Source organism: Melozone crissalis, unplaced genomic scaffold (genome assembly GCF_028551555.1).
Source record: "Melozone crissalis strain CALT ecotype California unplaced genomic scaffold, PUWL_Pcris_2 ptg000019l_1, whole genome shotgun sequence".
Lineage (NCBI taxonomy): Eukaryota > Metazoa > Chordata > Aves > Passeriformes > Passerellidae > Melozone > Melozone crissalis.
Window position 1 is genome coordinate 13,292,409 of NW_026535797.1, and position 14,695 is coordinate 13,307,103.

At 42.7% G+C, this 14,695-nt stretch overlaps 1 protein-coding gene across 2 annotated transcripts in view; it reads left to right on the plus strand.

Annotated features, from left to right (window-relative positions):
- Positions 1-1,725: 1,725 nt before the first annotated feature.
- The window catches only part of SLF2 (SMC5-SMC6 complex localization factor 2), a 28,520-nt gene continuing 15,550 nt past the window's right edge, over positions 1,726-14,695 (plus strand). The window contains exons 1-6 of one of the 2 annotated variants that reach the window (XM_054277247.1): positions 1,726-1,972; positions 7,946-7,989; positions 8,476-8,630; positions 9,817-9,874; positions 10,542-11,680; positions 14,114-14,196. In XM_054277247.1, the coding sequence (XP_054133222.1) occupies positions 1,863-1,972; positions 7,946-7,989; positions 8,476-8,630; positions 9,817-9,874; positions 10,542-11,680; positions 14,114-14,196 (1,589 nt within the window). In that variant the 5' untranslated portion in view covers positions 1,726-1,862. The remainder of the gene's footprint in view (positions 1,973-7,945; positions 7,990-8,475; positions 8,631-9,816; positions 9,875-10,541; positions 11,681-14,113; positions 14,197-14,695) is intronic. The other variant, XM_054277248.1, reaches the window with a different exon arrangement.

Below are 14,695 nucleotides of genomic sequence, written 5' to 3' on the forward strand. Positions count from 1 at the left end.
CCTTGGTTGTTTTTTAGAAACTCTTTAAGGTGACTTAACTGTAGAAATGCCTCTATGTCTATTGCCATTTTTCATGGTTAAAGTATTAAACTTGTATGACAAAGCAAATGTTTATAGGACTTCAATTTCATCTGCTCCTTCAACGTGTTATAAAAATATTTCTGGATAACAGTGGGCATGAAACTTTAACACTTTATTAATGGTACTTCATATACACACTACTGTCTTTTCAAACAAATCTATATGACAGCAAGTCAAACTGTTCTTCAGTTGTTGCTCAAGGAAGTTACACTCAGCATAAACATAGATTTATTGTGATTTATTGTAGTGTTGTGCATAGTGGGTCTAGAAGTGTGTTGTCAAACAGTGGGATCCCCTCCAGAAAACAAAATAGTCATAGGTGGTCTGGGCACAGAGCTTGCAGCTGAGGGCAGGATTGGTGCAGGAGGGGCTCAAGGAAGGAAGAAGCAAGGTGCATGTTGTGATGGCAGCCAGTGTTTTATGCTTTTGGGGCTGGGTTTAAGAGATCAGAAATTACATGGCTCAAAGCTTTTGAAAAACAGAAACTGAAGGACGGGCATGATGAAAGGGGGTGGGGTGCATAGCACAGGGCAGACTCAGATATCTGAGTGTTTAAAAAACATTTTCTTATTTGGTCCTGTGCTTCCCCTTCTGTGTTACTGTTACTTCTGCTTTGCAGCCTTTCCTTAGGCCAGCCAAAGGTAGTGTGCGAGAAGAGACGTGGGGTGGCTCACTCCTTAACATTTCAGTCAGCTGTCTCCTGTGTTTCTGAATCCAAGGAAAACACCAGGAAAACAGCGGCTTTGGTCATCTCCACTCTTAGGCAAAGTGCTAAACAAAACCTCCAACAAAAAACCCAATACATACGTATAGGGAATATCTCCTATCTGTGCAGTGCCTGCTTTGAACTCCTAAAGCAACTTTTTGATACTGCTGGTTTTTACAGACTAAATATGCAAATTTACACAGAATATTACAGATAGCAGTACTGGCATTCTCTAAGCGGGCAGGTCTGCTTCTTCAGTTGCCTGGTCCAAGATTTTGTCCAAAGTGTTTGCCAGGTGGTGGTGCAGGACACAGGATTCCACTCGGGATGCCTTTCCCAGGTGAAGTCCAGGCACAGAGGGAATCTTGCCCAGCAGGCTGAGGACGGGCAGGCGCAGGGTTTAGTGAAGATTTTGAAGAAGTTGCTCCCATTCCAACTTTTTAGCTTCCCTACCTCGTCTCGCGGCTCCGGAGGTGGATGCGCAGCCTGGATCTCCTTGCAGACGCAGTGCAAGCCGCACGGGCTGCGGCTCGGTGGCGGTCCGGGGCGCTTTGCTCGCAGGACGCTTCTGCTCGTGACCGAAACCCGCGGGATGTCCCCCCCCCCCCGGAATGTCCCCGCCCGGAATGTCGCGTCCCCGCCCGGGACACCGGGAGCGCCCCGGGAGCGGCGGGGGCGGGGCCTCGCGGGGGGGCGGGGCTCGTCTCCAGCTCACCAATCAGAGAGCGGCAGCGCGGGCCGGGGACCGGCACGAGATCAAGGCGCCAAACAACCCTTCCTCCCTCGGCGGCTGCCGCCCTGCGCTCCGCAGCAGCCAATCACAGCCACGATCTGACTACACGTCCCGCCCTCGGCGGGAAAGAAACCAATGGGAGACGCAGCTGCTGCAGCCGCTCAGCCAATCAACGCCCGAGCCCATTGAAAAAGGAAGAGCGGAGCCCGTTAGCTCCCGTCCGTGACCTGCGGCCGCGCTGGGCGTTCCGGCCGTGTGGGGCGTTCGAGCCGCGCTCCTGGCGATGCTACCGGCGGCGGCCGCTCCCCTCCTCCGCTCGGGCCCCGCCGTGCCGCCCGTGCCATGACCCGACCGCTCGGCGAGGGGCTGCCGTCTCCGGGCCCGCCCTTCGCCATGTCCCGCCGCCATGTTATGCCGGCAGCCGCGGGCAGAGAGGCGGCCCAGGACTGCAGGTACGGGCGGGGCGCGGGAGAGGAGCGGTCGCGGTCGTCGCCGGGCACCGAGCCCGCCTAGCGAGGCCCCCCGGCTGCCGGTGTGCCCTGCGCTTCCCAGGGCGGGTGGCGGGGGTTGGCTCGGCGGGGGTTACCGGGAGCTCGCCGGGAGCCTGCCCCGGTGTTGCAGCCGCCGAGGGGCCCGGCCGGGGAACCGGCTCGTAGTGCCGCTGTTCGTTGGCCGGGGGGTTCTGGCAGCGTCCAGGAGTGAGAAGGGAGTGTCCAGCAGAGTTCAGGGCTGGCATTTCCCGCACATCCTTCAGGATGCCGGGGCCGCCCCCCGTGTGCCCTCCCAGCCCTGCCCGGGCGTTACCCAGCCCACCTGCGCAGCCCGGCGGCTCCAGCGGTTCGGTCTAACCGAGAACTTGGGCTGTCGGTTCAGCTCCCGAACCTGCTCCTAACGGTGCTGCGGGACCCTGCCCCGGGAAAACACGGGCTGTCAGTGACAGCCTTAAATAGTGTGTTTATAGACTTGACAAACTTGTCTGCTAACTAACAATTCAAATTCTGCCAAAGATTTGAGGTTTTTCAGAGGCTGCTGTGCTGTTTCCTGCAGAAAGAGACAAGTCATAATTTTCTTATCCTGTTAGTAGCACCTTACTTTGTTCAGATCCTCTGTTTTGATGGCGCTGTCATTTAAACGAAGGGGACAGGGTAAACGTGTGTAGCCTGCTCTGCGGCCACGGGAGCCGGACGAATGCCGGCGAGCCGCTCCCGATGTGTGGCCAGAGGGGCCGCAAGATCCGCCACTCCCGGGTTCGGAAACCCTCGGGCAGTGGGGCCGCCTGCGGCGAGCGTGGCTACGAAGTCCCGAGATAAAGGAAGGAGAGAGTGGACACTCGTGTGGATGCTAAGGCGCTCTATTTCCCAGGCAGCACCAGGGACGGGTGTCAGAGGGGGAAGGCCTGGGGAGGCACTGATAAAGGGAGTGGGTGTGAGAGGAGGAGACACGAGGTGAGCAATAAACGAAGCTCAGGGGAGGAACGCGGGATGCAGCCGAACCAATGAGGATCACACAGGGGAGGGAAGAGGCTCTGGAGGCAAATCGCACATCAGTAAGGGATGATTGACACGGAAAATTCTCGTGAAAAATAAAGGGGGGTGGTAATAAATGATACAGGGGAAGTGGGCAGCGCCAGGAGGGAGGAGATAAACTTATAAGGGCATAAAGGGAAGGATCAAGGGGTCAGTCACCTTGACGGACAAGCCATTGGCGGGAAAACAGGGGGCAAACAACTTAGAGAGACACCATTGTGAGGGGAGTACATGGGGGAACTGAGGGCCAAACCATAGTTTTAACTTATAAAAGGGATAACCAACTTTACAACCAAACTCATATAAACATTTTAAAACTCACGACACCACAAACGTTCACTGTTTCAGTCTTGCTTTTTGCCTAAGAAAGTGAATTGAAACTGCAATTTCGGTTTTGTTGCAGTTGTCTGAAAGACTGAATTTTTCTATGTGAGTTTCTGTTTTGGCTGGTTTTGTTGTGTTTTTCTTTGCTTTTGTTTTTTTGTGTTTGTTTGTTTTTGCTGTTTTTACAGAGCTTTTCAAGATTCTCTATGTTATCAAAGATGTAGTAGCTTTTTGTAGTTTGTTCCTATGTTATGAGAATGTGCTGAGAGCTATTGCTAGTGTTTCCAGTACAGCTTTTTAAAAGGATTGTTTTTATCCAGCCAGAGATAACCACGAATATGGCTGTAAACAGTAACAGCTTTTACAAAATGCTTAGGGAATTGTTTTTTAAGACAAGTGAAAGTATTTCCTCCTTCCCTCTTCCATTAGTTTTGAAAGGCCTGGAAGGTCTGTTAGGTTCATCTCCTGGTTGTGCAGCTTTTTTCTGTTGTTGGGTCAGATAATGTATTTATGTGTTTTGCATTTTCTTTTGGATTTTTAGTGGTCTCCTTGGTGTCTTAGTTGAATTGAGATTTCACAAAATATGGTGTGATAATTTTTATTTGGGATAAAAGATCTTGCTGAATTTATATATATTGCTGAAGTGTTAACCAGAGCTACATAGTGGTTCCGGAAGATACATTAAACAACTGTGATTTTCATGTTAGCAAAAGAGTGAAACACAGTAGCCTTCTACTAAAGGGTGGAGATTCTACTGTGAAAGGTTTGTGAACAGTTATGGCTCCATTCACATAGAAAATCACATTTCTCTCTGTACTTTCACATGTATGTGAAAGGCAAGTTGGATGGCCCAGTTCTTTTTCATGTTCTTCCTTGTACTGTATTGAATTTTTTCTTTTTTTCTTTCCCCCACCCTTTGCTTTTGCCTGGAGTTTCTAGTACACTTCCTTGTCTGAGACACAGTACAAAACTTTGGCTGGACAGTTCTTTGCACTCCAAAAAGCAGAGTTACAAACCCAAAGGAGAAAATATTGGCGGATTAGCACTTCCAAACAAGCTGCCTAAGACAAATCATTCGCCATGTCTTCATTCAAATTAAACTTGAGGGAGAAGGGAAGTGCCTTCATTCCCTGTTGTTTTGCATAATTATGGGATAAACAGAAATTCTGTTACAAAGCTCTTGGATTTATAATAAAAGATAGCAAAAAGAACAATATGGGAAGGACATAAGCAGTCATTTGGAATCAGTGGCTGTGGAAACAAGGACAGAGATGGCAGAAGGCCTTGGGTTTTGGTTTTGTTATAAGCTGCCCTTGGAGGCCAGAGTAACTGAGGTTCTTGTTAATCGGTCCCTTGGGGCAGATTAGAGGGAAAGAACACTGAATACCTGGTGTTTATATATATATATATATATATATATATATATATATATATATATATATATATATATATATATATATATATATATATGTATATATATGCCCACATAGGGTTTATTTTAGGATAATTTGGTTGCAATGGAAATGATGTGTGTAGCCATTTTGGTTGTTATCTCTAGTAATATGACAATATAAAAATATAAAGATACCACTTAAGGAAATATATAAGGAAAAGAAAGAAAAAGCAAGGATAGGAGTAGATTGCAGAAATATCACCACCATGGACCCAGTGATGAGATTTGATTGTTGCAATTCCAATGTCTGCTGGGCAAAGTGGAACTTGCAGTCTTGATCAGGGATGTGGGAGGGCCCCAAAACGTAGAGTTCAGTGGGTTAATGGGTGTCAGGTGGGAATGCCCAGGTACCTCCCTTGGAGAGGGTGAATTTAACACTGTCTGTTGCAAGGCCCCAGAAATGAGTCTGGGGGCACTTTGGGGGTCTTTGATGGTTTATGACCCCATCTTAGACCAATGTTTCTCACATTGTGTTTTCTCACATTATGCCTTATCAGAAGGGATAAATACCTTCGGCCTAAGTGTGAATATGCCAATACTTCCCCCTGGGTGGGGAGTGCTGTTTTACATTTGAGCCAGTTGTGTAAGGGAGGACATTGGTGGGATAAAAAGCATTTTCCCACCCCCACAAGGTCTGTGCCTTATCACCCTTGTCCCTTGTCTGGCTCAAGCCCCGGCTTGTTTTGTCATGGTCGTGCTCCGGATGTGGGTGTGCACCCTCTTCTGTCTTGGGCACATCAGAGGTTTCAACACCACACACAAAAACCCTCTCCTTGCCCCCTTCCATTGGGGGTGCAAACCTGGGCCTCAGCAGTATGGCTGGTTTGAGTCAGTGACATTTCACATTTCTGTCCCTCACCGTTTTCTGCAAGGTTTAGGTGCAGAGAGGAGTGTGGGTGGTAACTGAAGATGAGATGTGGCCTGCCAGCAGTGCTTCATGTGCAGCTGGGGCTTCAATGGGGAAGAAAGAAGTGTACAGTAGCTCAGTGAGGAAAAGAGGAAGGGTTTGGAAGGATGGGCAGTGTGGAAAGCTCTGGGCACCCGATGATTTTGCAGCTTGAGAGCAGCCCAAGCAAGCACCGGGCGTGTCCTGAGGAATGCGAGGTGGAGAGGGCTTTGCTGTGAGCAGGTGAGGCCACTGTGGAGTGCAGGGATGTCTAGGGCAGGAAAATAAGTCAGCAGTAACAGTGAATAAACCTGCATTTAAGTCTTTGGTTCTTCTGCTGAACTGAAATACAGGAATCCTGTGTGCTGAAATTTTTTTCTTATTTGAAAGTAACTGATATAAGCAGCAAGAGTTGTTAGGCTGCAAGTTGAACTCTACTTGAACTACAAGGCTCTGCTGAGTAAGTCAAAGATGGATTATAGAAAAACCTGAGGCTAACAACCTGAACATTAGCAGTTGTTGGACTAGACAATGTTAATGGCTTAAATATTACTTTAAAATTAATAGCTGGAGTGGACAGCCCATAAATAGTGGTGCATGAGCAGTAACAACCATATTTACAACATGGACCACAGAACCAACTGAAATTCCCCCTGAAACAGCCTAGGAGGGTGTGAGTATGACCACAGAGCAGCACTGCGTAGCAAAACAGTGAACCAATGAAGACTGACAAGACCCCAGACTGTAAAATCACTATTGGTCTGGACTGGTGGGTACTTTGGATTGCCCAGGGATTTCTGTTTGTGGTCCTTCTTTTGAGGCACCACCAGGTGACTGATTTGTGCCATTAAATCTGTCTAATGGAGTTGAGAGCCCGGTGTCCAAAATTTAACACTGTTGCTGTAGCATGTGGGAAGAACACACATTTTGTCCTATGTCAAACTGAGCTGAGATAAGCTGGAGGCAGTTGGTCTTTGACAAGTAGTTTCTCTGCTCTCTTTGGTAAGCCAAACGCAGTTCTGTGCACCCACAGATTCTGATTACAGGTTACTTTTGACTCAGTTACAGTATCTTCAAATATCAGTGCTTGCCAGTGTCCTGATTTAAGAAGTATCACTGCATTATGAACAGCTTTTTGTATTTCTGTAGGTGCTAATAGTGCAAAAGCTGTGTCAGAAAATGAAAAATTGATTGTCACAATCTTAAAGAAAGATTCAAAATGAGATCCAAATTAATTTCATTTTTTGAAGTTTGTCATCTTCATATTCTGCACACAGTCCTGATAAAAATAACCACAGTGGGTTCTTCTGGCCTAAACTTTGAATATGGATACTGAATCTTTGGGGACACAGTCATGTATGGATACTTGTATATGTTAGCTTAGTTTCTGGAGTAAGTAGATTTTGCCTTTATCACTGTTACTCAGGCAACAACAATGTAACTTTGCCTTGGAAGGCACAGAAAGACAATGAAACTTGGAACCAACCTCTGCTGTTCTTGCAACAACGTGAACAGCTGTGCTCTCATCAATACTTTGTTGGAACTTCCAGGCACTTCCAAGGCAGGCACTCAGTATAGCCTTAAAGTCTTTGCAAGCTGCATGGAGGAAGGTGAAGATACCAAATTCACGGATTCTGATGTGTTTGGTTGCTCAAAGTGCACCTTGTTCGGCCAACCTGCCTGTTTTTAGAAGTGATGTTCTTCAGTGGAGAATGCCCTGGTGTTCTCATGCCCCACTTGTTCTTGCCAGAGATAAAACCTCCGATTCCAAGCTAGTAATTACCTTGTGGGTGGCTGTGGGCTGCTCTCTGTTGGAAGCTGGGTGAGATAGATGCCAGCTTGGGCTAGCAGCTCAGAGTGATGGTGGACATGTTAAATGCCATCATGTCATCACATAATGTGCTGCTGAGGTCTCACCTAGGATCTGGCTGCAGGTGAGGTCAGTCCCATGCAGGACAGCTTTAGTTTAAGGTGGAAAGGTGGTTAAGATTTACCAGGATTATAAAGAAAACAGTTGGAGTGAGGAAGCTGACAGGTTTAACTTCATAGCCAAGCAGAGCGAAGGCTGGAAGGTGAAGACAATGATGATGCTTTTTCTGATTTATCAGAAGTAAGAGCTGCTGGCACTAAAGAAAATCTGTAGAAGTAATTTATAGTATTTTAATTATGTAACATTCACTGAATGGGCATTTATTTGTTGTTCTTTCAAAAAGATGAAATTATGTTTTCTCTTCAGAAACCAGTTGATTACGGAGTTCTTCAAGCCAGTTTTAAGTCCAGGTAAATATGGTTTTTTCTTAGTGGAAGATATTTATATGAATTTTAATTATGCAAGCATGCAGAATGATAATCCAATTTCATTCTGTAGTGGAGCAGCAACATAATGAGTATAGCTTACCAAATGTGTCAAAATGAGCACATTTAAATTTTTTCTAATAATGTAACTGAAAATATCAATTTCCTGTTTTAATTAATTTCTTTAAATAGTGATGTAATTATAATTTCAAGTTCTGTCTCATGCTTAAGGCAGATTGTTTATAACAACTGAAGCTGCATCATAGGTCATGTGATTTTTTGCATGGCAGTAGCAAAACTGGATGATTAAGTTAAATAATTTTGGATTATATGTGAGAGAGAGAGAGAAAATATCAAGTAATACAGTATAATAGGGTTTGTTGTTTTGTTTTTGGTTAGGTTTTTTTTTTTTTCCCAATATAGTTTTTGTGAGTAATTGGTCTTTTTTTCTCTTACACCATGTCCATAAAGACAAAACTGTGCTGTCCTCACCAGACAAAGGAAATGTAAAAGATGAAGGAATGGGACTGTCTGTATTATGCACTGAAGGTTTTGAAAGGAGTTCATCTTCTCCAAAGAAGGTCAGAAGAAAAAGATGCCAGACCAAACACCAAATGAGTCCTGTGGTAGGTGTCTTTTGGAAAAGAATGGAGGAAAAGGACAGTGCAAACATGGCAGAGTGTGCAGGGCCCTGGGTTTGTTGTAGGCAAAAGTTGTGATTCAGAAGCTCCTTGTTGCTGCAGGGTCTCAGGGACATTCCTTGACCAAAAAGGAAAAGACTGCCTAGCCAGAACAGGGAAGAAATGAGAAGTGCCTGGGTGAAAGGAGAGCACCATTGTCTTATGGAAATAGTTGGGAAGAGAAGAGTGACTCCATGGATCTCACAGACTGACAAATGGGTTTCACCTGCAGAAGCTGATATTTGCAAAGCCTGGGCTGGAAGAATGGCACTGTGAGCACCACATCTCTGTGCTCAAGCCAGACTTCTCCACTGCCCTGCTCTCCCACTGATCCTGCATTTAGGTTGTCACTGGAAGCTCTCTGCAGAGAAAGGGAATGGGAGAAACAGAAATTGAAACAATCTAAGCCATATCCTGTAAAACCATTATAAGGAACAAATGTTTTGTATCAGATGTTTTTAAAGGAGTTATTAAAGGTGGAAATCACTGATTCATTGTGCATATGAATTTTTAAATTTTTAGATTTTTAAAATTTTACACAGCAAGATCAGATTCTTGGTGCTGCCTTTTTCAAATGTAACACCAGTTTATGTTCTTTTCCTATTCCTTTTTAAGTTTTAGGTCATGCTTGGGTAAGCTGGTTCTTAATCATTTTACTATGAATGGAAAAGCAGAGGAAATATTCTGGGCTAGATGCAAGCATGGAAATGCAATAGAAATTGTAACTTGAAATTGTATTTTGTAGAAAAAGATGCCTTTATCTTACATGCCTCATCTTGTGTGTTCTTTCAATGTAGCTTAGGGAGCAGACTGGCAAATTTCTGCTATTTAGAAGTTGCAGTTAAGAGCAGTTCAGATTTATACATTTAAGCCACAGTATTTAGATAGAGATGGGAGTGGTCCTATTACAAATGTATTTTTTAATTACAGGTCACTTTACAGGTCCTTAATCTGAAGGAAAAAATATATAATTTGGGTTCTGGAGAGATCTTTGCATCTGTGTTTTAAATTTGTCTTGAAAATAGGTCTATTAACATATTTCTGGGGGTATGTGGAACTAAGGCTTTGCTAGGTTCAACATTGTTTTTTTAAAAATATACAATTAAATTTTTTTTTCTCCCTCTATCTTTAGGGAAATGGATGTCCTGTAAGAAAAATAATGCCTTTTGGTTCAAGGGAGATTGCCTCAGGTATGAGCATTGCTGTTAATATAGAATTAATTAATTGAATTCATCACTTCATGTCTATTTTTAATGGCTTTTTTCTTTGAAATTGTTTTCTATTTTCTTTTACTAAAACAATAATCAGTACTGAATAGTCAATATTATTTCTAATATATGGCAAGTTTGAAGAGTTTTAAAAGTAATTTAGGATTTTAGTGTAAAACACATTAATTAGAATTTGTGATATTTCATTGTCTTAAAACCTTGATTCCAGATTTTTTTATGGTTTCTCTTATGTTTTGGATAATCCACATTTTCTGTGGTGGTTAATAAATTGTGTCTTTTAGCTTAACCCAGAAAGAATATTCTTGTTGAACCAAACACTAAAGTTGAGCTGGTGTTTTGTTTTTGCTTTTTGACCTTTTTAACCACGTAATTTTGTTCTATGTGTGGTAAAATGGAATCTAAAAAGCTTGAGGTAGGTCAGTAGGAAGATGAACTTTAAGAAGGGGGTCTATGGCTGTGGAAACTCATCAGAGTCTTTGCTGCTGTAGTCCTAGTTGACTTAAAAACAGAAATCAGTTTTTAAAATGGAAAGCTGTTGCATATTTTTTTTAAAGACAATTATTGTTACAGTTTTGATTTTTTTAAACATGATAATGGTATTTTATCCTTTTTCTCCAACACATCATAGATGACCCATCTCAAACAAGGCTGACTCAGATCTTAGAACATGAGGCATCTTCTCCACAGGCATTTAGACCATCATCTGAGACGGCCTCTGGGGCACCAAAGAGCCCAGCTGTTTCTTCACACTTCCTTAAGGCATCCTTTGGGCTCTCCAAACCAAGAGACTCTCCTGTGAAGAGAAAACACTCTGCCATGAGTGTGGATGTAGATGGTTCAGATCAATGTGAAGTGAACGACCCTGCTTTTAGTAGAGCACCAAAATGCAAGAACTGGAGGGGTGGTTTTGTAAAAAATATCTTTTTAAAGTCTTCTCATGATGATGTTCTGCAGCTCAAGGAGCCTGCTGCCCTGTCTGGACATGATTTGACTCTTTCAGAGGAATTCCTCAACTCAAGCAATGAAAAGGAGAAAAGTAATTACTCCACTGTAGGTTTGTCATCTTCATATTCTGCACACAGTCCTGCTAAAAATAACCACATTTCTGTTGTGGATACCAAAGAGAATCAATTGCAGCTGGCTAACTCATGCTTTTTTGTGGAAAAGTCACTTCCCTTTTTTCAGGAAAAAAGTACTGTGTTGCCTTCTCCCCACCACTTCACACAAACAAAAAGCATGAAATCCCCTCTCCAGGTTGCTGGCTTACCTCAGGTATTGGATGTTAGGAAAGAGCAAGATAAAAGACCAGAAAGACATGAACGGAATAAAGGACACAGTATTCAACCCAGCAACAGTTTTTCAAATACAGTCCAGGAGATTTCTGAAAATACTCCTGATTGCTGTAGAATGGAAATCTGTGCTGAACTTGGTCTGTCCCCAGAGACTGGCAAAAGTGTTCCCCCTTCATTGCCTTTGGAAGAGTCTTTTATGGACAGCAGCCACGGGTCTTCACAAGCCTCAGGAGAAGTGGAAGTTAAAAGGAACTTTACACACAAGTCCAAGCTGAGCAGAAAATGGCAAAGCAGCTCTGAGAGTGAAGATGATGTTTTGGAATGCATTCTAGATGATGATGAAGAAGAAGAAGAAGAAGCATTAATGCCACTGCACAAAATGCTTAATTTAAGTCTCAAGCCACAGGCAAAAACCCTGGAGGACTCCTTTGACAGTGTTTCTCAGGACACTCTAACTCCATTACTGAAGCTTCATGTAAGTTGGCTAAAAACCAGAAAAACACATTCTTTCAAGTATCCTTTTACAGATGTTATGTGTAAGAAAAGTAATAGAGATTTTGGCACAGTGCAGGGCCCAGTGGGTGCTAAGTTATTACCCCATATTTCAAATTTTAGGAGAATGAAATTTTATATAGTAAGGATATACCACCAAAACACAGACAGGTGCCCAGGTGAATGGAGACATCTCGTACTCAAAATTGCTCCAACCTCACCTGTTCATCTGGCACATACAGACAGCAGCTTGTTTAGGTGTGCTACAGAACTAATTTATACTATTTAGCTCAGTTTAATAAACAAATAACAAGCTACTTGAGCAGCTAAAATGTCCAGTAGTCTTCTAGTACCTATTCAGTCAGGATGTGTGTGACTAATTGGTAATAGTTTACATTACCATTAATTAGTATATATATTACCATTAATATATATATTACCATTAATTGGCAATAGTTTACCTTACCAACTTTACATTAATTTTAGTCAAAAATGTACCAACCCTCAGCCGCCTCTTGTTGATTCTCATTATGCCATTAAAGCTATAGCAGAGTATAATGAGATAGCAGATAATCAGCTCTATGTTGTGTTTTTATATGATTTTCTCCCTTATTCATAATGCATGATAATTCAGAATTATTTGCCTGCAAAGCTGCTTACTTGGCTTAAGGTCCTGTGCTGCTGTGCAGTTACAGTGTAGTTGGAGCAGGGATGTTACTGTGCTTGTCCTGGGAATGCCTGAAAGATGATTTGTGCAGCCAGATTGATGTAGCTCTGTCCCTTCTGCTTGTTTTTGGGAGTTCTGTTTTTGCTCTTTCCCCCCCCAAAGTTAGGAGGCTACATTTAGAAAATGTGTGCAGTCTAATGTTTTTGTTTTCCTAGTCAGGTATGATTTTGATGAGCTGAAGTTAACTGGATGAAATTGATACAGACATTTAGAGATCTGTGTGCTAGACTCCAGTCATATATCCTTGCCACAGTCTGTGAATGTCAGAGATCTGAGTGTAAGTGTAGTGTTTTCTTTGAGGTTGTATTTCATGGAAATTGAAAGTATTTTAGTATTTCAAAAAGCTGAATGAATTCTGATCACAGGGGATAGATGATGTCTTTAAATCCCTGTGTACAGGATATTATGGTGATGAATTAATTCTCTTGTTTTTGCTTTTCTGTTCACTGCCCTGCACCACTGGCTGGGGAGGTGACCAAGCTGTGTTGTGGTGCTTAGCTGCTGGCTGGGGTCAGCCCATCACGAGTTTCTAGAGTGGAAAACAAACAGCAGAATACCTGTATAAATTATCTCTTCTGCCTTCCCCTCTCCTCATGCTTTTCAATCTCTGATAGGGTTTATTTGTTGACTGAGTTACTGTCTCCATGGGCAGATGTTGAGCAGCCATAATTATTTAATCTGTTCTTATGATTCTGTAATCAAGACTGTTATAGATCAGACTTGTGTGGTTTCATATGTATTTCACAATCTCAGCCAACATGACTACCTGATTAATGGTTAAGCCTGATAAACACATGCAGCAAATGCTTGTGGGACATATGTGTGACCACAACATTTGGCTGGCCTGTTCCTGATAAAATTAATGGCCAAGTAAGATAGAACAATTAAGAACAGTCCTAACATTTCCATGGCCATGATTTTTGCATATATCTACATTCTCCTCTTGTAAGAAAAGATGTATGTGTACATTGGAATAAAGGTTTGATTCCCTGTTTTTTCAACACTTTACTTGGCAAATATTGACCAAATATAAAGTAAGCTAAGAATTCTTGCAGATTTCCCACACAAAGACATGCTGCTTGTTACATTTAAGAGATGACTGAATACCAGGGTGGCATCAAAAGAGCTGTGCTTGTCCAAAGAATGGAATCATGGCCATGAAAGTTTTCAAATCTGTTGTCTGCTACAAGCTGAATGAAAGACTGGCTACTGAAAAACAAGCCACTAGCAACATTTGTTAAAACTTTTTGTGTGTTGTTCTGTTTATTAGTGCCTTACTTTGGTTTTATATTGGGATTTTGATTGGAAGTTTTCTTTTGTTTGATTTATTTAGAGATCATTTAGCAAACACTGGAATTTTGCCCTCTAGGGACTCTGAAAGTAAAATAACTCAGTAATTTTTAGAGATTCTTGTCTCATGAACAAGAATGGGGGTTCCCAGCATCTCAGTGGATGATAATAATGGTAGAGTTGTGAGGTAAAAGGCTTCTGATGATAATGCTCATGTAAAATTGTCAAGGGACTGAGAAACCTAAACTGATAATCATCCTGTTTTGCAGGATCTCCTTTAGGTTTATATCTGCATGTAAAATATCACTAAAATTAGAAGAGGTTTCTGTTTTGATTATTGTCTAATAATGAATTGATGGCTTATGGTATTTTTTAAATGTCTTGCTATTTTATTTACAGCTTTCTAAGGCTCCTGTTATAAGCAAGGTGTCCTATGTGAACAGCTTAGATCATCTCTTTGAGGAGGATGAGGAAGATGGAAGGTTTGTTTCTTAAAGCTGGATTGAAAAATGTGGGATGGTGTTGTAGAAACTTGGATTTGCCTTGTCTCCCCAGAACTGATGGAGTTTGATTAGCAGCAGGCTAAGCTTTACCACCAACATACAACTGAATGACAGGACCTACAAGTGATGCTTAAATGGTAAAAGCTGAATGACAGGCTCTCTCCAAGCAACAAGGAATGATTTGTGCTACATCTGTTTATCTCTGAAGAGCCAGGCTAAATTTACTGATGCCTTCGTTTTAGGTCACTGAGCCAGCTAGCAGCTGCTGGTCAGGCATGAAATAGAAATATTTATGTAGACTGACTGTAGTAGTTTTTTCAAAGGCATTTGCAGTTCAGTATTGGTTGCCAGATTTTGCAGGCTTATGGGTGTCTTGAGTAGTTACACAGGTCAGTGAACAGAACTAATGAGTATTCTTACAAGAGATCTTTTGGGTAGGAAGTGAAATGTGGTTTATGTGTTAATGGCAAGTGGTGGT